This window comes from Trachinotus anak, unplaced genomic scaffold (assembly GCF_046630095.1).
Source record: "Trachinotus anak isolate AG129_WGS33_773 ecotype Australia unplaced genomic scaffold, CSIRO_AGI_Tana_v1 ptg000016l, whole genome shotgun sequence".
NCBI lineage: Eukaryota > Metazoa > Chordata > Actinopteri > Carangiformes > Carangidae > Trachinotus > Trachinotus anak.
Window position 1 is genome coordinate 6,206,065 of NW_027273867.1, and position 24,584 is coordinate 6,230,648.

Genomic DNA, 24,584 nt, shown 5'->3' on the forward strand with positions numbered 1-24,584 from the left:
AACATAAAATGAAAGGAGTAACAGGACTTTAAAAATCAGGTATAGGTAGTGAGCAGTTGGCTAATGCAATCCTCTTTTTTTGTGTTAGCCAGAATCCTGGCCACAGCCTTCTGAATCAGCTGTAATACAGAGTTGCAGTGGTCCAAGCAGCTTGTAATAAAAACATCGATATGAAATGTCGTTGACACAGAATCACCTGATGATCAGTTAGTTGTCAGTTGATATACAGCAACATCTACTGTTAATGTCACCATTATGAATGTAGGTTTTCAGGTATGGTTTTTGTAGCCTCATGTTGTATTTTGTGGCGACGTTTCAGGTTGACTCCTCGCACCTGTGTGTGTTTTTCCACGTTATCTACTCTTGTCATTTGTGGCTGAAACTTATAGAAAAGTTTCTGGTCTGATAGATTGGATCTCACTGAAATTTCACGTGTGAATGAGATGGTTTAGAGTTGTGACTTGATTGATATATTTTATTATGCAGCTCTGGTAGACTGTTTTTGGCCAATTTAAAGGGCTGATTGAAATATTACACAGCTATAGAAGGCTCCTTAAATTCTGCATCTTTCTTACATTTCCAACCTGTCATCTATTCTGATATTCAAATCCTGACACAGGCTATCATGTCAGCCTACTTTCAGCTTTTCCTTTTTTTTTTTTTTTTTTGCCATTCCTGCAAGGCAGGTGAAGTGATTATGTCTGAGAGCTCTGCACCTCCTGCTTGGATAATACTCTTTAATGGAGGCTGAATTCTGCTAATGCTTCAGTGGGGGAAAAATGTGCAAAGTGGATCCTTGAGATCTGCCAAGAGCCTCTCAGCAGGTGATTATTCAAAAGAAAAAGCTTTGTGGCTTGTTCACATGAGACATGAAATGTGACAAGCCTTGATTGAATTGAGGTCACATGTTGGCTTATCGTAGTCATTTTTGTCCCTTTTTCATGTAGTGGGAATATCTCATTTCCCTTAACTACTTTATTTTCCCTTAAAATTACCTAAAAGGTAATTTTAGGTAATTTTCATACTGTACATTTTTTAGGTAAAAAAATTACCTTAAAAATGTACAGTATGAAATTTTCAGAAGAACAAAATACTGTATGTGATTTGGAATTATGTATTATATGTATTATAGCCATCTTAAAGCTGCACTACTCAAATTTTGGATGAAATTACATATAGTGTTAAACCCACAAAGATTTATTAACCAACTCTCCAGCTCCAAGGAGTGTTTTGGAGCTCAGTGTTTTGGTTTTACAGCCCACTATTTTACTTTTGTGGTTGACTCCCACAGCACATAACAACCTTGTTTCCAGAATGTGTTGTTTATTGATGGTTAAAAAAAAAAGAAAGTCACAATACAGCCTTTGCAGATGTGTTCTGGGGTAGGACACATTTATATAAGGAATGCACACAATAGATTGTGATGAGAAACAATGAAGGGCTGCCCCCCAAAAATGAGTCGATGCATCTGTCAAAAAGACACAGAGTGGAGTGTGGAGCAGCAGAACTGACACCAGTGTGCAGGGGAGTGAATGATACATCTGCCCTATTTGTAGATAAGGTGCAGTGAAGAAAATGCATCAGTAATAATATTAAGCGTTTATAAAAATGAAAAATATAGATAAGAAAAAGCACCAGATCAATTAATATACTCTGACCCTACACACAGTAACAAATAACATTCTTGTTCTTTATGACAAACTAGCTTTGTGGCGTTGTCTCCTTAAACCATTAGCTCTAACACAGGTTATATATCCTGCAAGGAAATGGGACTTTAAGTTAAATTTAATTGAATGATCTGGATGTCAGTGTGATTGGCCATGCTTTAAATGACAAACTGACTCCTGTTACTGGGATGCAAAACAGTCTCCCTAGTCATTAACTCAGCTGAATTCTGTAGTGAAGTTACTCTTTAGCTGCAGGGGACAGCTCAGTCTGAGATCTGCTGTGTTAAGCCTTTCTGGAAATAGACTTGATTCTTCTTTCTTTCTCCTACACCTATGTGTTTGAAGACGATGCTGGGCTGTATCCATATCCTATAAAAATTTGTAACCTATAATAATACATTATATATCCGTATCTCCAAGCTTTCAAGGCACTGTATAATGCAGTCTGTTTGTTTGTTTTAAGACATAATCTGATGATTTTGGAATCATTTTAACTTGAAATCGAGAACGATATTGAAGCTTGACACATTTGGGTATGGGTGAGTAATGCCCGTCAGTGTTTTTTTTTTTTTGTGTTTTTTGTTTTTGGTTGTAGCAATGGAGGATGCCAAATTTGGAAATGTTGATATTTTACATGCACTGGCTTCAAATATTGATAACTGTCTCATAGCAGAGCCTCTTTTACTTTCTGTTGCTACACCTGTCGATGTTTCTGTTCTCACATGGCACATACACAGTTCATAATGATAAAGGCGTTTGAAATTCAGAGGTGGATAACGGGAGGCTTTGCATTTCTTGCCGTGAGCAACGCTACCTGTAGCTAGCAAGCTAATCAAGCTAACATTTGTGTCATAACTTGGTGAAAGTTGTGACCTCCTTTTGACGTTAAGACTTAAATGTGAATCCTCTCAAAGAGGTTGAGAATATGCACTTGATGGCTACATACATGATTTGCTTAAACACTCAGGCTAAAGCTACATGTCCTGGGCAAAAGGTTAGTATCTTCTTTATGATCCAGCAGAGGACATGGACATAAAGAAACATAATTGGTCTTACAATGCTGTGTAAAGTTGGTTATTTCCAATTATTATACGCATGATAAGGACAAATATTACATAAGACTCTTATTTCATTCTTACATAACCCTGTCTGACTACTTAGCTTAAATATTTGTATTTTCAATGTTTAACATTACAGGAGAAAAGACTTTTAGGTTGAAGACATAGCAACATGTTTGAGAAACATACTTTCTTGGATAACAGGCTCAGCTGGGGCTCCTGGACTGTAAATTTCACCAAACTGATTGAAGAACAGAGCTGAACTCAGACACAGTAGCTTCCAAGACCAGCTTCCACACAGTGGGGAAATATTGTGCTATTGTGAACACGGCTTTTGTTTAACATCACCTGTAACACCACAAAGTAATATAGTGTGAAATGTTCCATAGCCTTGACTGTAGCACTAGGCTACCACAAAGCTAGCTAGCCAAACATGCTAAGATTTACAGCTTACGTTAGAGCAGATAAACACACTGTTAAGTCCATTCCCCACACTTGTCATTTGTTTGTGGTTTTGAGATGGCTTAAAAAAGACAAGTTAATGTTGAGCACCACTCTAGAGCCCTGTACACATCACATCAACATGTTGAGAAATCCAGTTTGTAAATAAGTGAATGGTCAATTACTTAATTTAAGGAACCCCCCCCCCCCCAAAAAAAAAAAAAAAAAAAAACTATTGTATTTCTTCCTGGTAAATGACTTGGCAGAGTTCACCATGTTGGAACCTAATGATCCTCTCTTTCTTGATGGAAGAGGAAACAGTCATCCTAAAGGTAATTGCTCCTGTTACTGCTCAATTTGTTCCTCATACACTGCAGCTATGGGAAAGGTAGGACATATTTTCAAAGATCACGTCTGTGTTTGTGCCTATTAGACATCATGATGACTGCAGCAGGAAGCAAACTGGGAACTGTTTCTATTATTAATCTGGAAATGGTACATTATGTCAGTGGTTGGGTCAGGCTTTTTGTGTGATTGAGTCACCCAGGTGGTTCGACTCAAAAAGGTTTTTTCTGTCTCCTTTCTTGTATAATGTGGGGAATTTGAAAAGGAGAGGACATGCTATTTGAACAAATTTTTCATGATTATTTGAATGAACGTCAGCAATACGATTTGGAAATGGATGGCTTTGAGTCATCGATGACCACATGGTGAAATTGTACTGTGTCAGAGTTTTTCACCAGAAGAGCAGAATGTGTCTTTTTACGAAGAAAAATGAATGTATCCTCGCTTATGTGTTGTTTAATGTTGAAATTATGGAGGTCTCCTAAATCTGTAAAGGCTCGCCTCTTATGAAGATGATCATGAACACGCTCAGAAATTGATGTCACTAATATGGCGATTACTCATCTTCTTTGAGGAGACAAGATCAATATTTTCCCTGTACACTAGGAGGGTGCCAGAACTGCTGTGGAAAACAGTACATCCACTCTCATGTATCTCACCTTGGAACCTTCCCCGTTAAGTGCCACAGCACTGTGCTTTTTTTTTTTTTTTTTTTGTCAACCAGTACCATTGTGCAGTAAAACATAATTGTTGCAGCACGGCCGTAACATTAATTTTCAATCAGTTAAAGGCCAGCCTCTTGCTTATGTAGCACTATCAAAGTGGAAGATTGAGTTGGTTAATGAGGTGTTCAGTACTCGCACTGGATGCTGTTCCACAAACACCAGCAGCACTTGTTGTGTAAATGTGACATTTAAGTGGCTTGAACATAAAGCCGAGTGAAGTTCATTGTTGAACGGGGACGATTTGATGATGTTTGGGCCCTGTCTGGTGGTAGTTGTTGTATTGTAACACACTCCTCCATTTGGTTCAGGCACAATTCTTTCATTTTAAGGCTCAAAATTACTTTTGATACAATGGCTTAAAAGTAAAAATGTCAGGCTTATATTCAGGCACTTATTTTAGTGTGAAAAATGTATGAATCATTATCATAGAATCAGTTCTGCACAGCCCTGACAGTGACACCCACACTTGGCATGCACCTGTGATTTTAAGACCCAGTCTGAATGAAGCTGCGTCTTTAGTCTATAATTGTGGTATAAATGTGGTGTGATCAGACACAAGGCATAACTTTTTTTTAGTATTTAGTGAAGCTTTATAACAGTAAAACTGTACTGACAACACAAAATACAACAATCACATTCTGTTTAAAATACAGGACAAACACTGTTGAAGGTAACAGCAGGGAAGGTGATAAAGTCACACTCGGGGCCATGTCAGGTCAAAGGGCAAGGCAAGTGTCTTTGGTAGTTTCAGACCAGCGCAGTCTTTTTCCTGTCCAGCACCCATGTTGTTTCAACAGCAAATACACTTGCTCCCGTCGGAGCGACCACAATGAGGTGTGGTCAGGCACAGTGTTGGCACTTTGCTATTTTGAGGCAGTGGAAAGTGATTGACCAACAACAACCTGGTCTTAGGTCAGTGGTGCAGTGTTTCGCTGTTATTTTAACAACGCATTGTCATAAGAGTGTAATATGCTCCTACATAGTCAGGTTCCTGTTGCGCACAGGCAGCGTTTGAAAATGCGCTTCAGATGTGGGGATGAGTCAAAGTGGAGCATCAGAGCACAGCCCACAGAAGGTCGGAGCATTCTTTGTGACATATTGTGTGTTGCACAACGTTGCCATGTGTCCAGTGTCATGTGTCAACTCACCACTAATAGAATCTAATTCTGTGTGAAACGCTGTGTTATTATAATAGCAGTCTGCCAGGGTGCAAACAAGCCAGGATTTTAAAGGGAATGGAAGATGGCACTCTGATTGGTTCATTTAATGTTACAGCCAAAACACTCCCATGAATGATTAGGAGATTAAGTAAGACCCTTTTGAACCATGCACCCAGCGCAGCGACCATTTTTTTCTGCCATTAAAACAGCAAAAGTGATATAGATGCATCATAAATATACTTGTGCTGTGTGCTTTAGACCAAAATTCTGAAGGCTAATGCCATCGTTTCAGAATGAGCAGGAGGGGGCAGAGCAGTGATAAAAAAACACTTGATTGTGTCAATTTCATCTTACTTCATCACTTAAGAAAATATTGTATTTCTGCACATATTACATCACAGTATACCACGGTGAAACTACTTCACACTGTGCCACACAGGGTCGGTAACAGCCCCCTTTTACAGGCTTTAGGGGCAGTTATATGCAAATCTTGTGAAATAGAACATGGTTCATAAATTTGTGATTTTGACACACCACCAAGCCTCAGGAATTCCAGTCAGGATATCATAATTTGAAAGTTGCATTCTTAACTTCTTGCCAGTAAAATTAAATCCTTGTCCAACTTTTTTTTTTTTTTACTGTAGAAAAGTAAAGAAAGGAACTCGAGGGAGGGGTCTTTTGTAAACACACTGTATTTCAAATGTCATCCTCCTCAGACTGCCTTAGCTAAAGGGCAGTCTGTGACATTCTTAAACGCTCAGGATCTTCAGGGCAAAGGGACAGGACCAGTTGTAATTGGCTGGAGCAAGCTACGCATTTGAGTCAGGTAGACAGCATCACATTTAAATGTCACCAGTTGTTACACAGTGGTGTGTGTCAGTTTACCTGGAGCAACACGTGCAGAGTCGCCCAGCAAAGGATCACGGCAGTGTACCGACTGGGTGACCTTTCTTTGAAATTGCTGTTCCCTTGTTGACTGTGTGTAATGGAGCTGGCTGGATACTCTTTGATTTACTGCTTTCACTAACACCACAATGCGCCATATGGACTGTTAGTCCTGTTTAAGTTATTATTAGGTATTATTTTCTGTTGTTATTAGTAGTACCGTAGCTAGCATTGAACTGCTGCATGGAGAGGATAGTAAATTACTCTCCTCCATTGTGTTACATGAAATTTAGAGAGGCTCTGAATCACCACTGAGCTCTGTGTTTATATTTACATATGACCTTCTTTTCGTTCCCCTCATGCTTGTTAACTGTTCCTCTACCTTATTCTCATTTTCCCTTTTTTTTTGGCGGTGCTGTTTTTTTAATGCTTCTGGACGTTCCCTGGGAGCCACGGTAACCCCGTGTTTAATGCCAAAACACTGTGAAGTCTGTAGAAATGTGGACTCATGCAGCCCTCATGCCCTTGATGGTTTTACAGCGGGACAGCCCTGAGCCCTCATGGAAGGTGCCTCAGAGTCAGTGAGTCTGTGAGGGTGGACATTGGGATTGAGCCCAACTGTGCTTGTCTTCCAAGAGGACTAGAAAGTGGTCCAATAAGAGCAAATATGGTGTCCGCAGGGAGTATAATTGAAGCTGAAGGAGTTCAGACAGTCTGTCTTCTCTCTCCATCTAGGTTCGTAGTGTTGTTATAGCCATTAACTGTCCACCATTATTAACAGTATGGGCAACAGTGATATTAGGGATAATTGAGTAATATGATTTGGCTTGTCTTTCCAGTACGCAAGTCTGAATTCCATGACCGTACAGTATCAAGTCAGTACTCCATAATTACAATAATAAAGTGTGTGAACACCTGAGATCTTAATTGTTAATTTTTGTCATCAACACAGCAATCGAGTATCCGCTTCACAAACCATTTCACTTTTAAAATGAGGCTATTAAATAATACATTTATATACAGAAAAAAAAAATCACGAGTCAGTTTATCTATATGCTTGAAATGAATGTAAAATTGTCTGGATTTGAATTCCTGCATTTTAGCTGCCTTCATTTCTGTAGTACAGTGGATTTATCAACACCTTTCCCCTGTTCTGTCACACCAAGTCAAAATGAGATGAAACGGTGATGAGTTCAGCTTCCACCAGTCAATGGCTCGTGAATGATTATTACACAGAGTCAGATGAAGATTTAGACACAGGGCATTGTTGGTGTGACATGTGTGATGCCGTGGTGGCCCTCAGAGATGTGGCTTATTAAGCCTGGGGTCAAAGGAGATCAGTCTCAGTGATCCCAGCTCTCCCTCCGCCTACAGGTATCGATCTCACAGCCCTGGTGGGATATAATCCACAGGAGTAACTGAGGAGCAGCGAGGTGGAGTCTGCAAATCTAAAAATTGTGTGTCTTTGCAAACAGGTATAATTATGTGTCGTTTTTTTTTTGTTTTTTTTTTTTTGTCCATCCAGATGTGAGTTGTTTGACTCTGTGTTTTACCCTGTAGTAGCTAATATGAGAAGTCCAGTGTGCGGTATATGAAAGCCTTTTCTGCTCCGCAGCAACAGACTTACAGAAGAGTAATTAGAATCAGAATCGCCTTTATTGTCATTATACATAGTACAACGAAATTTGAGCGCTGCTCCCTTGGTGCAAAACAATGCTAATTAAATAAAATAAATAAGAACCTAAAGAGAACACAAGAATTTAAAAAAATAGAGGAGGTATAAAAAGGCAAGTGATATGTACAGATATATTTACACGTGGTGTGAATGAAACCCGATAATTGCACATTAGGCCCAGTTTTATTGCACAGGTAATTGGAAGTTATGCAGTGTGAACGACCGGTCATCCGGATTACTTTTTGTCTTTGTTGACTGCAGTGATAGCCCTCGGGAAGAAGCTATCCCTGAGTCTGTTTGTCCTAGTTTTGTGTGACCTGTACCTTCGGCCCGACGGTAACAGGTCAAACAGGTGGTTACCGGGGTGGGAGGGGTCCTTGATGATGTTGCCAGCTCTGCTCAGATAGCGAGAGTTGGCCATGTCCTCCAGGCTGGGCAGAGAGCAGCCAGTGATCTTCTGGGCTGTGCAGACGACCCTCTGTAGTGCTCTCCTGTCAGCTGCTGAGCACCCCGCGTACCACGCTGTGATGCAGTACGCCAGGATGCTCTCTATGGTGGCTCTGTAGAATTACAGCTTATATGTGAAGAATGGCAGCCGTCCCAGTAGAGCTTCCACAGATATAAATTGACACATGGTTGGAAGGATTTGCCTCAGCTAACGATGAAGGTTTCTGTTGATTTAAAACCTTCATTTCATTTTTCTCCTTCCACGTTTACTTTAACTCCAGTGAGAGGCTCCTGCTCAGCTAACCAAGCTGTTCCAGCAAGTCTATGGTATGTAGTGATGTTAGGGCAATAATTATATCTGTTTGGCATGAAGTCCACGGAGATTAAGCATCATCTGATGCCTTTTGTAGACAGAGGATAGCAGAAAAGTACTAGAGTTACGATGTGGTCATGTAATCTTGACAGTGCCGCGCCTGATGAGGAAGTGTCAAACATTACATTTTCTTTTTTCATTAACTTCAAACACTTCTAGTACTGGGTTTAGACGGTTCAACTTTAGAGTTAAGTAAAGTGCTTTTATATGCAGAGTGTCCTGGTTATCATTGGATTATTAATATCCCAGTTGTATCTTTGCATGTGGAAACATCGTATCATTACCTTAAACCTGTATAAGCAGTTATATGAGCTCACCTGCAGGCAGCTGATCAGAAACCAGGACAGTTTCAAATGAGGTGAAACAACTACAGGAAGAGAGGAACCGTGTTTCTCATGTTACATGTACACATCATATTCTGAATATGATCAGACCCTAAAAACCCCAAACCAGCACACTGATGTTACAGGCAGAGGAGGTTTTTAAGTTTGATCTAACTCAGTTTATAATTTAGTTCTGAAATGAATAGTCAATGAATTGATCAAACAATTTGAGTAATTTAATAATTAAAGACATCCATGTAGCAAAAATGTGAAACATTCTCTAGTTCTAGTTTTATAAATTTGAAGGTTAGCTGCTTTTGGTTGTAAATTAAAGTCTTTGGGTTTTAGACGATTGGTCAGACAAACTGAGCAGTTATTAGAGTTATCAGGATATTAACTTGGTCTAAAGGAACATGTGGTGTGCAGTTTATCTATAGTGGCTTCAGAAAGTATTCACATAGCCTTAATTTTTGCATGATTTATCTTGGTTTTAGATTCAATTTTAAATGATTTTGTCCATCAACCTGAAAGCATGCTTTTAGAAATGTTTGCAAATCTATTAAAAGTCAAAATTGGAAGCTGTCACTTCACAGGTAATTGATAAATTTAATGTGTTTAAATAATGGTTCACTTTACTTTTGGTGCCAAAAACTTTTGCACAGTACCATTAATAATGATAATAATAATCAATACATTAATCTGTGGTTCCTAAACAGGATGAGCAGAGCCAATAACAGCATAATTAAATGCTACACTTGCATTGCAGTTATTGCTGGAATAAGTTCCACCAGTGGGAAGGTCTATAAATCCTCTTCACTTGGAACCAGTGAAGAAACAAAACAACTTCCAAAACTATTTAAATTCAAGTTGGCAAGATTTGTTGAGAAAGCAGGACTACATGCACAAGATGGACAGGTTTTTGACAAGGAAGAAAAGAAAAACTGTTCATACTCAGAAGGCAAACAGGCAAACACATCAGTCAAATCTAAAAAATGAAGAAGCCGTCCTTGTAAAGCATCGGTTAAACTGTGATTGTTTGTTTGCACAGTGGAGACTAATGAGGAACACGTGTGAAAAGAAAGTGGTTCATGTTCTTGTTAATCAGCTCCCCTTTAGATTCCAGTTTCCTCTTTATCATTACAGTTCATTTACACTCAGGGGGCTTTGGTGCCTCAAAACTTTGGGAACCACTGGATTGCAATTAACAGTTATTGTCATAACTGATCCACTTGTTGAGTATTTTGTCATTTGCTCCAGAAAATACCAGAAAATATAAGAAATTCCCATCAAAAATTCCCAAAGATATTTGCTTCAGTCTATTATTTCAAAAAGTGACATGCACATTTTAGAAAACTGGAAACAGTGAATTCTTTGCGTCCTTACTCTTCTGCAATTAGCTGATGCTTTATAAATAACAGGATTGCCTTGTCTTCCCTAAAAGTAAAAGTGAAATCATCAATCTGTGGTCCTAAGCTGAGTGTGTGGCGCTGTCCATGGTGCTGAAAATATTCACACATTTAACACCGAGTCTCACAGTTTGCAGAGCAGCGGGTTACAAAATATCAGAGCAGTGCTACAGGGTCAGGTGCAGTCAAGCATTATAGCGACACAACCAGCACATTACTGCTCCGTGACAAGCCGCTCCATCATCCAAACCAGACTCTGTCGTCTGTCCCCAAACCTGCAGCGCTATGACTATTCCCTCTGCTCCGGTTTCCATTTGCACACAGTCCTTGGCAGCCTGACAGTAACATCTCAAGTAGTCTGACTGTGACAAAATTTCCATTTTTGGTTCTCACTCAAACAATTAGCATCCATCCTGCTTTTGTTCCTGCACCACGCAGATTCAAAAAAGTGCATCATTGATACAAAACTCTCAGAAACCTGAAGTCTCTGAATGAATTCTCTGAAGTATTTCATGTTCTGTTCCAAAGTGATGTTTTCAGCTCAGCCTTATGTAACCACCCTCGACTAACCTCAGCTGCAGTGTAGCACGATTTTCTGAGATGGTGGTGAAAAGAAGCCAATATCTTCCTGTTTGCAGAGCCTCTTAACAATTCTTCTTCTCAAAAGATTGTTGTATTCTCTACATTTGAGCGCCTCAGCTTCCTTTCATGTAGGAGTAGGTAGCGGTGGGGCAAAGACGGGAATTCTTCTTAAGGTTGTTCCAGTCAGAATGGGACTTGCCTTTGGCTCAATAGCTGGATGGTATTCAGCCTTTGATGTAAACCTGAGCTAAGGCTCAGGCCTGTCAGGCACTTTGGAGGTGGCTGGACGTGTCTTGACATTTTTTATATATTTCACCTGTATAAGAAACATTGATCAAAACATGTGATATATGCTTATACTCTGGACAAACTCAGCAGCAATAATCTGAGAACAGTAAGAATTTCATTGACCTATGTTTTGTTTAAATCAACTGTAACTTTTCAAAAACTTGTTTCCTGGACCTTGTAATGCTAATACAAGGTGTTGGCTACATATACGTGATTAGATCATTCATAAATGTTACTGGCTTTGACTGCTAACTTACACATTACACCAGCCATAAAACATATTTACAAGTTTTTCAATCATTTACCACCCGATACATGCATTAACCTACACTAATGAGACTAATTGGCACAATCCCCATGAGTCTGAATTAGTTGGCTCGCATGAATATTATAAATATACTTTGCACAGCGTACGATATTACACCACAGGAGCCTGATGTGGTGATGATACATGAAGTAATTCATCAGTGAGAGGGCTAATCAGTGCATTACAGGTAACAGAAGGGAGTACAGAGTGAGAAGGTAAATTGGAAAGAATTAAAATGTTAAATATGGCCACAAGCGACAACAATCGGGGTCAGAGAACGTTGGGGCTCACTGTTGCAGAATTCATGAATTGTGAGCAAAACTCTTGAGAAATTAAAATGATGAAAGAAGTTTGACTCTAGGCCAGGCTGTTTTCGAGATAAATGCAAAAACATGAAACGATTGTTACAGCTGACCTCGAGGTCAGTGAGTGTCATGATATTTGCCTGAGCGGTGGTTGGAAGTGTCAACCCACCTGCCAGAGTTCCAGCAATTTCATTGGATGGACTCTTAATCACATGGTCTAACTTCAGCTTATGGGTAATGAGTTGACTTTACTGGCTGCAACAGCTGTATCATCGTAAAACATGATACAGCTTTACAATCTGCTGCGGAGAAGTTTTAGCTGCTGTAGCCGCTTTAGTTGGTTTGTGATGGAAGTTTTTACCTGTAGAAAGTTATATGATACGCTCTGCAGGTGCAGAGTTGACAGAAGTGAAATAATTCACTTAGTCATCACAAACATCCTCAACAGAAATGAGTCGAAGCTCAGAATAGCAACGTTCTCCTGTCAACACTGCTTTCATCCGAGGATAAGTTGTCGGCGCTCGCAGTCAGTGTAAATAACCCAAATTGGCCAATTGGGCGTCACACATTATAATGCCTTGTTATCAACCAATAACGGCTTCCAAATGACAATGTCATTGTCATATGAATAGCTGTGTTTGCAAGTGACTGATTTCTGACCTAGAGACTGAGGTGTGTTCTTTTTATTCCCCCTACATTCATTTTCTAACAATGTACATTTTCAAGTAGACTGTTGAAGGATTGGAGGGATGTTTTTTTTAGTTGCACAATTTCTATAAAATCTATATTTTATATATAATTATATTTCTATATAATTTCTATAAACCGCCTGTCTCTCTCTGTGCCCTCATTAAATGACCTGTCAACAGGCTGTTTCTGTGCGGCCATCACCCGTCTGTCCTGCTACCACCTGTACCTGTCACAGATCAGGTCAGTAATTTTGGCAGGCGATAATTCTCGTATGATCTCCCTTCAGTGGGAATTTGGTATGTAAAATTGTCCCTGTGGGCTCCTCAGTCGGGTGAAGGCTCAAGCTCCTTGTACAATAGTCCAGTGCAAACAGAAATTGGCCAGGACAATGAGCAATGATTGACCGGCTGCATGGAAATGTGTCGAGCTGTCAATGCAGACTCCTGCCTCAATTATTCTGCTGCTGAGTTTTTCTTCCAGGTACACTACTGTGTCTCTTCTGAGATATGTTAATGTACTGAGACGTGGATATTCTCCCCCTGAAGTTGGCCCTTCCCTGAATCTGTCCTCTGCCTTTGAGTAAACTTGCTTCATGGTTTACTCCAACATATCCTGTTGCCTGTATGCAGTTAATTGTTCTTGTTGTTTTTCCAATTTCAGTCAGTTCATCTCTGTAGCTTATGGTGCTAACAATGCACAACCATGTTGTGACACATTTTACCTTTATCAAAACAATTGCAGCTCCTGTGATTTGGTCATTGCACTTGGCCATATTGTGATTTCCATTATATTTCAATTAATTTTGTAACTCTCGTTATCATTCAGGTAAGATTGATAACGAGAGATCGAAGCTGTACTCTTTGACAGTGATGAATAGAAAAGCTTTTTTTCTTTTTTCTTTTTTTTTTTTTTTTAAATGCTCAAACTTGTCAAGATGTAACAGCTAATCAGTCCTGAGTAAGATGTTGGAGCAGAAAGCACGTTTAGCCACTAATTTTCTCTAAGTTGGCCTCAGCTCATTGCTCAGGGCAACTGCAGTTCACTGCTCCCACAGTAACAGCTACTCCTAATTGCTGCCTTTCATTTAAAATGAATGACCGTCGGCCTCTTGCTGGACATGAAGCTTTCAGTGCGAGTTACACCTCAGGCTGGATTTAAGTCTGAAACTGGAAAATCTATGTCCAGACTTTAGGGGCAAAATCTAAACAGCTTTGATATGTTTTGACGTGTCCCATTATAATCAGTTTTTTGTGTTATAATAGTTTGCTTCTACATCTTTCTCCAAACAGATGAATCATCACAGCAGTAGTCACATGTTCACACAATAGTGTAGAAACTGAAGCGTTTAGTCAAAAATAAATTGTATACTCTACTTACGGCGTGCAGCAATGAGACCAATAGCTTGATTCTCAAATAGCTTTGAGATGGTGCCTTGCTGTGCTTTGAAAAGTTTCATGGTGTGCTCTTTGCTTGGCCTTTGATTACAGCCAGGAGAAGGATGCTGTGGGATGTTTGCTGCACTGTTTGTGGGGATTGTTAATGCTTCCATTTCTGCTAAGGCTGCAAGACCCTTCTTGAAAAAGTGAACTGTGGAATGGTTTTTAAAGTGTAGTGATCAGAAGCAGACATGGCTCCATTGGCTATATACTGTACCGTATCCTGCCTCCTTGGTATTTGTTGGTAGTGGATAAGAACTGCTTTGATGCATACACAGAACATAGAAATGTTTTTGTACTTTGTGAAATAGGCTTTTTCCACTCTTGCCTGGGAAAAGATGTTGGAGAAACAGACCAAAACCACTTTCTTTATATTTTCCACCTCAGCATACAGGCCTGTCCAATCAGAGGTGCTCTTTATCAAAACAATATTCTTATAAATTTAAACTTTTTTTTTTAACACTTTGTTCAAGAAATATCAACTATAATGATACTGCTGCTACTGGGCAGATTTTTCAGTTTTACAAAAGAATATAAAACTATTGTTGGAATTGTAACAGACATCTGAGAGTCAGCATTGCCAGAGGACGCCCCGTCAACTCCATGGTGCACTGCTAACTGAAGCGCGTCATGGCCCTGTATGATATATGAGCACTGACACTCAGAGTTTTAAGTCCATGCAGTGTTGATTACATAGTGGAGTTAAAGTAATATAAAGACCTTTCTTTACTTTCTGCCCACACAGATATTGCACCGATTAAATGAGTCTTACCAACACTGTCAGTCATTCTCCAGTGTCAGGGGCGCTACACCAGCAGAAAACAAAACATTTTATAAAACTAGAATTTTTTTTTTTTTTTTTTTTTAAATGAACAACAAATATGGTACAGCTGGTACAGCTTCAAGGGAGCTATTTGTAAGTTTTTCTGTCGCTACCTAGTCAGCATTAGCATTAGCAGTTGTTCACTGACCAGTCTGGAGAAACACTGTGAGTTCAGCATCAAACCTCAGTCCTTTACTCACCAAGAGCCGTCTCCAGAGGTGGAGAACAACACTAATGTTAACTCTTATCTCTATCACATCTTTTCTTCTACCAAGGTTAGCATGCTAACCAGCTAGCCATGGCCTATCTTGTCACTTTATGATGGCGACTCAGTGTAGCCTCCAATCTGCCCTGAAGACGTAGCGCTGCTCAGAGGGAGTATTATAACCATTTGTATTATAAAGACAATGACGACTGAAACGTTTATCAAGTAGCAGTTACCACCTGCTACGTGCAAGAAACCACATCTTACAAATAACTCAAAAACGTACAAATAGCACCTTTAAAGGGGACCTATGCTTTTCAGTTGTGTTTGGTCGTGTCGCAATAATAGAATAAAATAACAATAGGTAATCATAACTTAATACATAATAGAATAACAAACTGATACAAAATACAATTTTCAGTATTTTCTGTCATGTATAATGCTACAGTGTCAAAAATGCTCAAAAAGTATTCGGTGTGCTGCAGGCCTCTGGAGATCCAGCCAATCAGAACAAAGTGGGCTTTTATGGAGGGGGGTCTTAAAGAGCCTGGAGCAAATATTGCCTGTTTCAGTCAGAGACTCAACTGAGGGGTTGCATAACAGGCAGGATGAGATAAATAAGGTTTTTTTTTTTTTAACTGTGAATCATGCAAAGCTACTGTAGTTGAGCCCCAGAAGAAAAATGTAGAGCTGGAAATGAGCGTAATAGGTTTAAGATTAAAGTACATGGATTCCGTTAGGATATCTGTTGAGTGTGGTTATATGGGCTTTCAGTGTATATACCTACACCCCTCTGCTCTTTGTCTATGTCCAGTTCTCTTTATTGCTTCACTTTACTGACACACAAATAGAGGTCCTCTTAAATCCTTAGCAGCTGCCACAACAAGACAAGGCCCAGTAAATTGTTACTGTTAGTGCTCATGGGAAAATGCAGTGATAGGAGGAACATTTTAGCGGAAAAAAATAATTTGTGTTGAGATGAACTGTCAAATTATGTGTAGCTGACAGATAAGAGAACAAACAAAACCCTATTTACTGTCTTATTTGTATCTCGCACTGTAATTTGTCGGTGCCCCACAGGGCCATTCTCATTCAAAATTGATTCAGCAAATGGAAATGGAGGGCGACCAACATTGACCTAACATGTTTAGAGTTTTTCCTGTTGTGTTTTTTTTTCTTCTACTACAGATCAGCCTTGCCTCAGGCACTCTTACCTTATACCTTTACCAAAGCCCTGTGTGGCTGTCCAGATAACCAACAACTAGGCTTTAATGAGCCTGGCCTGATGCCAATAATGATCCTGGCTCTAGCCCCAAGAGAATGTCCCTCTGCATTTATCCCATTTTTCCCCCAGCTACATGCTACTAATGAGTCAATAAGCAAGAGGCAACATATTTGCTGTGGCAGTATTCATCTCTCATGGTTGTCAGTTGGCTAACCTGTTCTAAATGGTCCATAACCTTGGGGCAGTATAAAGCTGGCAGGATGTCCCACTGCACAGATTTACTCTTGTTGTTTTGGATCGCCTCATGGCAGATATCTGATTTGATGAGTTTATTACCCTGCGTCAAATATTATTCCATCTGTTGTGGGTGGACAAAACAAATTAACCCCTGATCATTGTGCTTAACCAATACAGTAGCCCGCCAATAAATACAGCCTTTGTTACTCCTGACAAGAACCAGATATTTGTTGATTTCTTTTCTCAGCCTGTAAATTGCAGTCTTCCTGTACTGGACAGTGTTATCATGCACAGGTGAATCATTGCGTTTGATCATTTAATAAGTTACTTTCAGAGCTGGTCTGATAAATCATTCTGGCTGGTAATAGCTTATCAGAGATATCTCTGGGTCAGCACAAATCTTTAATCACCAAATTTAAAGGAACAGACATTTTGTTCAATACACTTATTTGCTTTCTTGCTGAGAGCTGGGTGAGAAGGTTATCTCTCTGAGTTCTACCACCAGTGGCCATGTAGCTTAGCTTAGCATAAATACTGGAAACAGAAACAGCTAGCTTAGCTTTGTCCAAAGGTGACAGAATCTTACAACGAGCTCCTCTAAAGCTCACTTGTTAATGCATTATTCACGGGGTTATGTGGCGGGTGGATTTTGCTAGCTAGCTAGCTGTTTCCCCCTCTTTCCAGTCCTTCCAGCTTAGCTCATGTGTCTGCTGGCTGTTGCTTCATATTTAGTTATGAAAGTGGTATCAGTCTTCTCTTTGAACTCAAATAAGCAGATTTCCCATGATGTTTAACTGTTCCTTTAAGGGTTCTTTATCAAACATATTTATGTTGTGTGTTTATGTAAAAAAGAATGTTGGCTTATATATCATATATGATTTGTTGATTTTTATTTTATGTTTTCCCAGACCTCTTTACATCATGCAACCTTATCACCCTTCAACAACCTTGTATCAGTCAGGCTCTTGTTGCTTGACATACTAACTGTTGGCCCCAGCTGACAGTACAGTCTATAACCTAATTATTTATAGAAGGAAAACCACTTTCTTGTTATAATTAGATGCATAATTGGAATTGGTTGTGCATCAAGGCAACTGGCTAATGCATGTAGTTCCTCTTGATGATACTTTGAGCAGGAGTTATTACGTTAATAAAACATTTGATTATTTTCATTTAGTGATTACGTACAAATAAAAGTTTTGTCACAAAATATTCAAGTTAAGTTGAGTATATTTTGGTGCTGGTTTGGTTTATACAAAATAATGAAATAATAATTGGTATACAGTGGAAGCAGGGAAACTAATTAGTCATCAGCACTTGAGCGTGGTCCATATGCAAAATACGAGGATATTTTTGTCAGTGACTGACTATGTGTGCATGTTGCAAAATGTTAATATGTAAACCGAAAACAAATCTGAAAGTAGAAAGAGGAAGGGATGAATTTTTACTTATGTAATAAGCTTTGAAAGATACACAAGTCCTGTGATCTGATCTCGACAAAAAACCACAACCATGCTCTTTTTAAAAAACAAAAAAACAGGTGGACGACATCTTAGGCGAAGAGAGCGACAATGAGAGTGAAGGGCGAGGGAAGGAGAAACCAGGCAACGAGGAAGTGGAGGATGAGGAGGAGCAGCAGGCGCAGCAGCCACAGCAGCAGCAGCCGCCGCCACCGCAGCAGCAGCAGCAGCAGCAGCAGCAGCCAGGAGCTGGACAGAGAGCGGGAGGAGGACTCGGTCCTCAGGCACTGAGCGTGGAAGAGAGGCTTCACACACCATCCAGTGAGGCCAGTCTGCCAAGTGGTGTGCCAAGGTGAGACACAGAACTTCATGAGAAAATCCACCATTTTACCCAGAGTATTCATTCCCTTTTCTTTTTTGTGTTACCACTTTACTGCCCTCACTAATCTTGACTGCTATTGCTTCATGTGCCCCTCTTGAGTAAAATGTGGTCCATGGATACCATATAACTTCCTATGACATGTTTCCTTCATCAGTTTCTCAGTGTCATCAGTGTTGGCACTCTCCTCTGTCACTGCTGATCCTCTGCTTCTTGCATAAACACCTCCAGGGGGAGAAGGATGTTTCAGTGAAATCACAGCGAGCGGGGATTGAAATCCATTGAGAGTCTTTGCAAATGTACCGTATATTTCCAGGTCTTTATTCTCCAATGAGTACTATCATAACATGCCACTTCATCAGCGGGGCTGTGGCTGAAGCCAGACGGTCTGGTCCGTTGCCATGGAGACAAATTCCAAACAGACAGCAGGCAGTCAAAGAGTTCTGAACATATGAGTCTCTTGAGTCGACCTGTTAGACTGCCAGGATTCAGACAGATTATTTTGTTATCATTGTTAAGCATTGAAAACATTTATTACCTGAAATAACAAATTTACCATAAACACCAGAATTTATGAAAAAATATATCAATGTCTAAAAAACCCCACTGAAATAGACCCCAGAACATCCAGAATTCAAAAAACGTGATAATAAATGACATTACAGCTGCCTCTAGCTACATGTACGTTACTGTCAAATGCAGAGAACAGACGTCCGACAATCCTCTCACATGTGTAAGTTACTACTTGGGTGCACCAATGAAGTTTGATTGGTTATTGATTGGTATAATGGTAGTGGCTGCAGCAATCTTTTCCTGGCATCATTCTAACATCTAAAACAAAACCTCCCAATTTAATTGATTAAAATTTGAATCCTATTGAAATAACATCATAAGAACACCTTTTTGTGTATTTCCGGATGGTTTCTGGTCTGCACAAAGTCAAACTTTGCCCAAACTGCCAAAAATCTCACACACAAATGACACAAGTCTCCCTCATTAGTCTGGAAATACCTCAAAAGCAATTTAACCTTCGTCACACTTTGACTTTGATTGACATGCTGCATGTCGAGCATCACATGTTCTTTTCTGCCCTGTCAACTCTCTGTCCACCTTTTACTCAGCATGCCAGTTCACTTTCTGAATAAGTCTTGTTAACCTGAATATTAGTAGCCTTGCCAACATCACAATACTCTGAAGCTCTGTTCAAAATCATTTCCTCATTTACTTTACCTCATTTAAGACACTCATTATTCAGTGAGCAGTAAATTTTGTGTCGTAGCAGGAAAAGCACAGATGAAAATAGTAACACTAGTGATTGCTCCTTTCCAGCTTGCATTACAACGCAATGCTAATATTATTAGTTGCTCCCGACTTGTGTTTAATTAGTGAAAATGCTGTGAAATAGATCTATTCAACCTTCAACCACTTTCCAACCCCCTCTCAGTGTAGTGGTCAAACCCTCATGTTAGACCACTGCACCTCTTTTTCCAGACTTGGGTTTGCTGTCTGTTCAGCCTTACTGCTCTGCTCCTCTGAGTTTTAAAAAAAGTGATACCCTGTTTTGGGTGTTTTTTTTCTACACCTGCATTTACTCTCAAACACCTTTCTTTTGGCTGTGGCTCAGTATCCATGGCTGCCCACGCCTGGGCAGGCAGAGGCGTGATGAGTTTGTCGTCCCTCTCCTCTTTTGGACATGTCAGTCCATCTGTCACCTGGTCTGACACCTTTGGTTGCTGCTAATGAGTCAAGCCTGAAATACACCATCTACTGCATTGTTTACTTGCTGCTGAAAACCTGTGGATGTAAGACTCCGGTCTGTTCAGCGGTGCAGGGAGGCGGCACACGATCGGACAGCTTGACACATAAGTAGACAAGAGTAAGTTCAATCTGAGAGCAGCGTGGGCTAGAGATGAAGTAGTATTAAAAATTCAATATCGTGATTATAGTGACCAAAATTATCATAGTTACCAGTATTATCACAGTATTGTTATAATGTGCTCAAAATGTTCAGAAAGTAATAACACACAACCTGAAATCATTTCACCAAGTGAACGTTTGCATTTAAACATTAAATAATAACATTTCCAACACATCTGTGTAACTAGTAGCAGTACTGGGTTTACCTGCTGCATGGCCGCTCTGTAAACATGTGTTATTGTTGTTATTATTTTCTGAGCTGTAACGTCCTTTAGAGCATAGACACTGTAGACACACCTGTCACCTGTCCAGCACGGTGCTGCTAAACTGGAAACACCACCGCTCTGCTGGTCAGTGATGGAAGAGTGAGCTGCAGCCCCAAAATAAGTTTCAAGAACACGCGATCACCGACCGAAGCATTTCACACGGCAGTGTCAACGGACCCAATTCCTTTCTTTATCGGGTTTACTCGCATTTAAAAAAACTGGCTTATACCCACTAACTTTGGTCTAAAAGGGTGTTAGAAGGCTGAAAAATCTCCACAGGAGAGCTGTCACTGCTCTCCGCCATGTTTTGACTGACACAAGACAAACCCGTGTTGACTGCAGTGCATACATCTGGGAGGCTATTGCTGGTTGATGCTGTACATTACCTAAATGTGAGTCAAATTAACCACAGTAATCAACTCCAGTTATAGTGATCGTTTAAAATTTAAACCATAATACTAACCAGCTGGTATTTCTACCATGATTTAGCGTGAAACCAGTAACTGTGTCATCTCTGGTGTGCTGCCAGATGAGTCTTGAGATCCTTCTATAGAAAGATTCTGGTCACACAGTCTGTGACCGCTGTCCTTCTACCTCCGTCGCCCTCTCAGGTCTATATTTTTTTAATCACTGTGTTTCCCTGACAACTTGTTCTGGTTGTAGAGAATGTGCAAATCACAGTGGCTATGTTGAGCAGCACGTTGCTGGTGATAGCTAACAGGCTAGTTAGTTTGATATATTGTTGGCCTGTTGTTTTAACTAGAATGCTGTTAGCTTCTGGTAGCTAGTGATGTTATACACACAAGTGAATTTAACTAGGGTTTTTTTTTTACTGTGTGTGGGTGCAGTTAAAGAGGTGCACTGGAACACGGTTGAGCCTTCTCAGTGTCGTGGGCCCAACTCCACCAAATACCAGTCATTCAGAAGGTGCCCTGCAGATTTCCCTGCACTCCTACTTATCACTTTGCACTCCCACTCCTATTTAAACCATGTTCTTATCTTTAGTAAAACAGGACATGGGACATAATTCAGGTAACGTTCGTCACAGTGAGGTTGCTAAGTCAGGGCTTCTACGCTCACTTTGTCCCACAAGGAGCAGTTGTGTTCCTGGGTTGAAGAATTTAAGGGGTCCAATGAAAAAATATGTTCTTCCTCAATAATCTGATTTTTTTTATTTATTTATCTCAATACAAAAAGTACACTAGGTTTTTAATTATTTCTTTATCTAATAATGATGTAATTATGACAGTCGTCATGATGCTGATATTAAGCAAACACTGGTACTAAAACCACTTCATGTCAAACACAGCAGCATAGTCCAAAGTTGCAGATATACATTTGCATGTTCAGGAGATTTCCAAACACATTTATCATCACTACAACATTTTCTCATAAAATACTGTCAGGGCAAAACACACCTCGAATGTCAAACACAAGAAGCTTAATACTGTGTACCTAACCTGAGTGAGAGCCTGTCTTGAGTTTTCCCACAGTGGGAATTACAATATACTGTATACACTGTAAGGCTCAGCAAAGGTTATAAGCCCTGTTTGACAACCACCTCTAACTGTCTGCCAGACTGCACTAATGTAATTCTCCTGTCTGACAGAGAAAATAATTTGACTTTATTGTTGCCCAGTGGGCTGTTAGAGACAATTTAAGATTTAGAGAAGAAGTCATGTAGCTGCCTCTAGATTTAGATGTGACTCTGTGGGACCTCCACTCCTTCAGGAGCTGGCATGATAGGTGCCATTCTGTTAGACTCCATCCCTGGCTTCAGCCCTTCCTTGTATTTGGCACAAAATAGACATACATCTGTTGCTAAGATACCGTAGTGATGTGAATGTGTGTTTTGCTCTCACCATCATTCAGTATCTGCTCCGGCTTTTCTTTCTTGTTTCTGTCTAAAGTAAAAACAACGTTGCTCTTATTTCAGTTTTGTCTCCCCATTCTACTGAAATCCTTTCAACAAACACTAAAGCTGGTTCTTTCAATGCAACCACATCCACACTCACATGATTTACTGGTTATCATGTTTAAGTTTAGGATAAATGTAGGCAGCTAACTACAGGCTAATAATGTCTTGCTTATTTTTTTGTTATATCATTTTTTCCCAGCTGAGATCCTTATGACTAAGAGTTTACACCCACAGTGTCAGGTTGAAGCAAGTAACAATGGTTTATGAAGAAATGAAGCAGAGCTGTGTGTCCCAAAGACCAATGTAGCCACTGTTTGCAAATCAAAATAATTAGCAAATGTCAGTCAAATGTGATTTATTGTCCTTCACAATGTGAAAAGGATAAGTCATAATCACAGGCAGTTCTTAGCTCCTTTATCATCAGTGCACGGTGCTGTGTAAGTCGCACAAACCTTTTCACTTGGATAATTACATTCTTAAAATCCAATAATGCATGATGGGCTTGCAAGAATCTGCACTGGACTGATTCTACTTCATAAGCACTTTTTTTTTTTGTTTGCCAATTTAAAGCACTTTATTTTGGTGATTCAGTTTCTGCCTCAAGCATTTGGCACATGTAGTAATCAACCTCCAGAGGCACAATAGGTTTCCCGTCACATTAAATTAACATTTACTGTTTTAATTTCAGTTACATGTGCAGTTTCAGAAGAATTCCTTCATTCTTTTGAAGTCAAATTGATATTAGAATTCAATTTTCCAGGAGTTGATACTGTAATTTGATTTGTGCAATATCTGTGCATAAACAATTGTTTCTGTCATCAGTTCCAGCTGTGATCTGAGCGCTCTTTACTGTGTGAGTGTAGGTTACTCCCTGTTGTCATTTGATTCGCAGGAGTAACGTACAAGGTGCTGATGATACAGGACTACCAGTCACTGTAGGTTTTAACAGTCTAGTCATTTACTTTCATGACAATAATAATAATAATAAACTTCAATTGTATAGCACCGTTCATACAAGAAATGCAGCACAAAGTTCTTTACAAGACAGAAATTACATGCACCAAGTGCATCACATGAAAAGACAAAATTAACATAAAATCATGTTAACAATATAAAATGAGAGGGAAATAAAAGAAGAAAAAATGAAAGTAAATGAATGATTAAAATAAGTTAAAACTTGAATACATGGAATGCATAAAATCTGATTCAATACTTATAGCACAATTTAAAAAAAGTGCTGAGCAGTGCATGAATGTGGCGCAAAGTGCAAAGTTTCAGAGCTGGGCTAAGGTGAAGAGATAAAATGCTAGTTAGACCGCCCTCCTCCTGTATGTTGCAATATGAAGACAGCACAGGGTCTGTGGGAGCTGCCAATGACTCAGCAGCTGTGGAAATTACATGAACGAAAAGAACGTCTAGTGGGAATCAGTGCTAACTTTAGCAAGCTAGGCCAACTAGCTTCAATTTTCTGACTGGAACACAAACTAAATTTTTCGATGGATAAATGTTGTGAAGAGACACATGGGTTAAGCTGTTAAATGGTTGATGACCAATTCTGCAGGATGTGGACAGTTTCAGTAACAACAGCCATAGAATTTACACGACTACCAATCTCCTTGTCTAGTAAGAGCCACAATAGAAGATCTCCATCTTCTGCTCTGCATTTATTTATGTTAAATTATGGGAATTTGAGGTTTCTTAAATATTTGTACTCTTTGTAATCATTTAATTATCACTTTTTATGTCTTTCTGACTCTGTTGAAACCGTTTCTTATCGTTTTAGGGTCAGTATTGGATGCCTTTCGAGTAGGTACATGGAGACGCAGTGTTGTACTCCACAAAGCTCCCCTTGCATGACTTGCAAATAAAAACAATAAGTGCGTGTGGGAATTAGTATGATGCAGGGCAGAGTCATGGCCTAAGTGTTTCCAGTATAAGCCCATCCATTGCTGTCTCCTCTAATTCACTGCAGAGCAAAAGGATGAGTTTACTGACCTTGTTCAATCAAAATCAGCCTTGAACTGGCTTAACCCTGACCATC

General features: G+C 39.7%; 1 protein-coding gene across 2 annotated transcripts in view; it reads left to right on the forward strand.

Moving 5' to 3' along the window:
• The window catches only part of ctdp1 (CTD (carboxy-terminal domain, RNA polymerase II, polypeptide A) phosphatase, subunit 1), a 76,538-nt gene that overhangs the window by 19,750 nt on the left and 32,204 nt on the right, over positions 1-24,584 (forward strand). For both annotated transcript variants that reach the window (XM_071499766.1, XM_071499765.1), the window contains exon 12: positions 18,144-18,415. In XM_071499766.1, the coding sequence (XP_071355867.1) occupies positions 18,144-18,415 (272 nt within the window). The remainder of the gene's footprint in view (positions 1-18,143; positions 18,416-24,584) is intronic.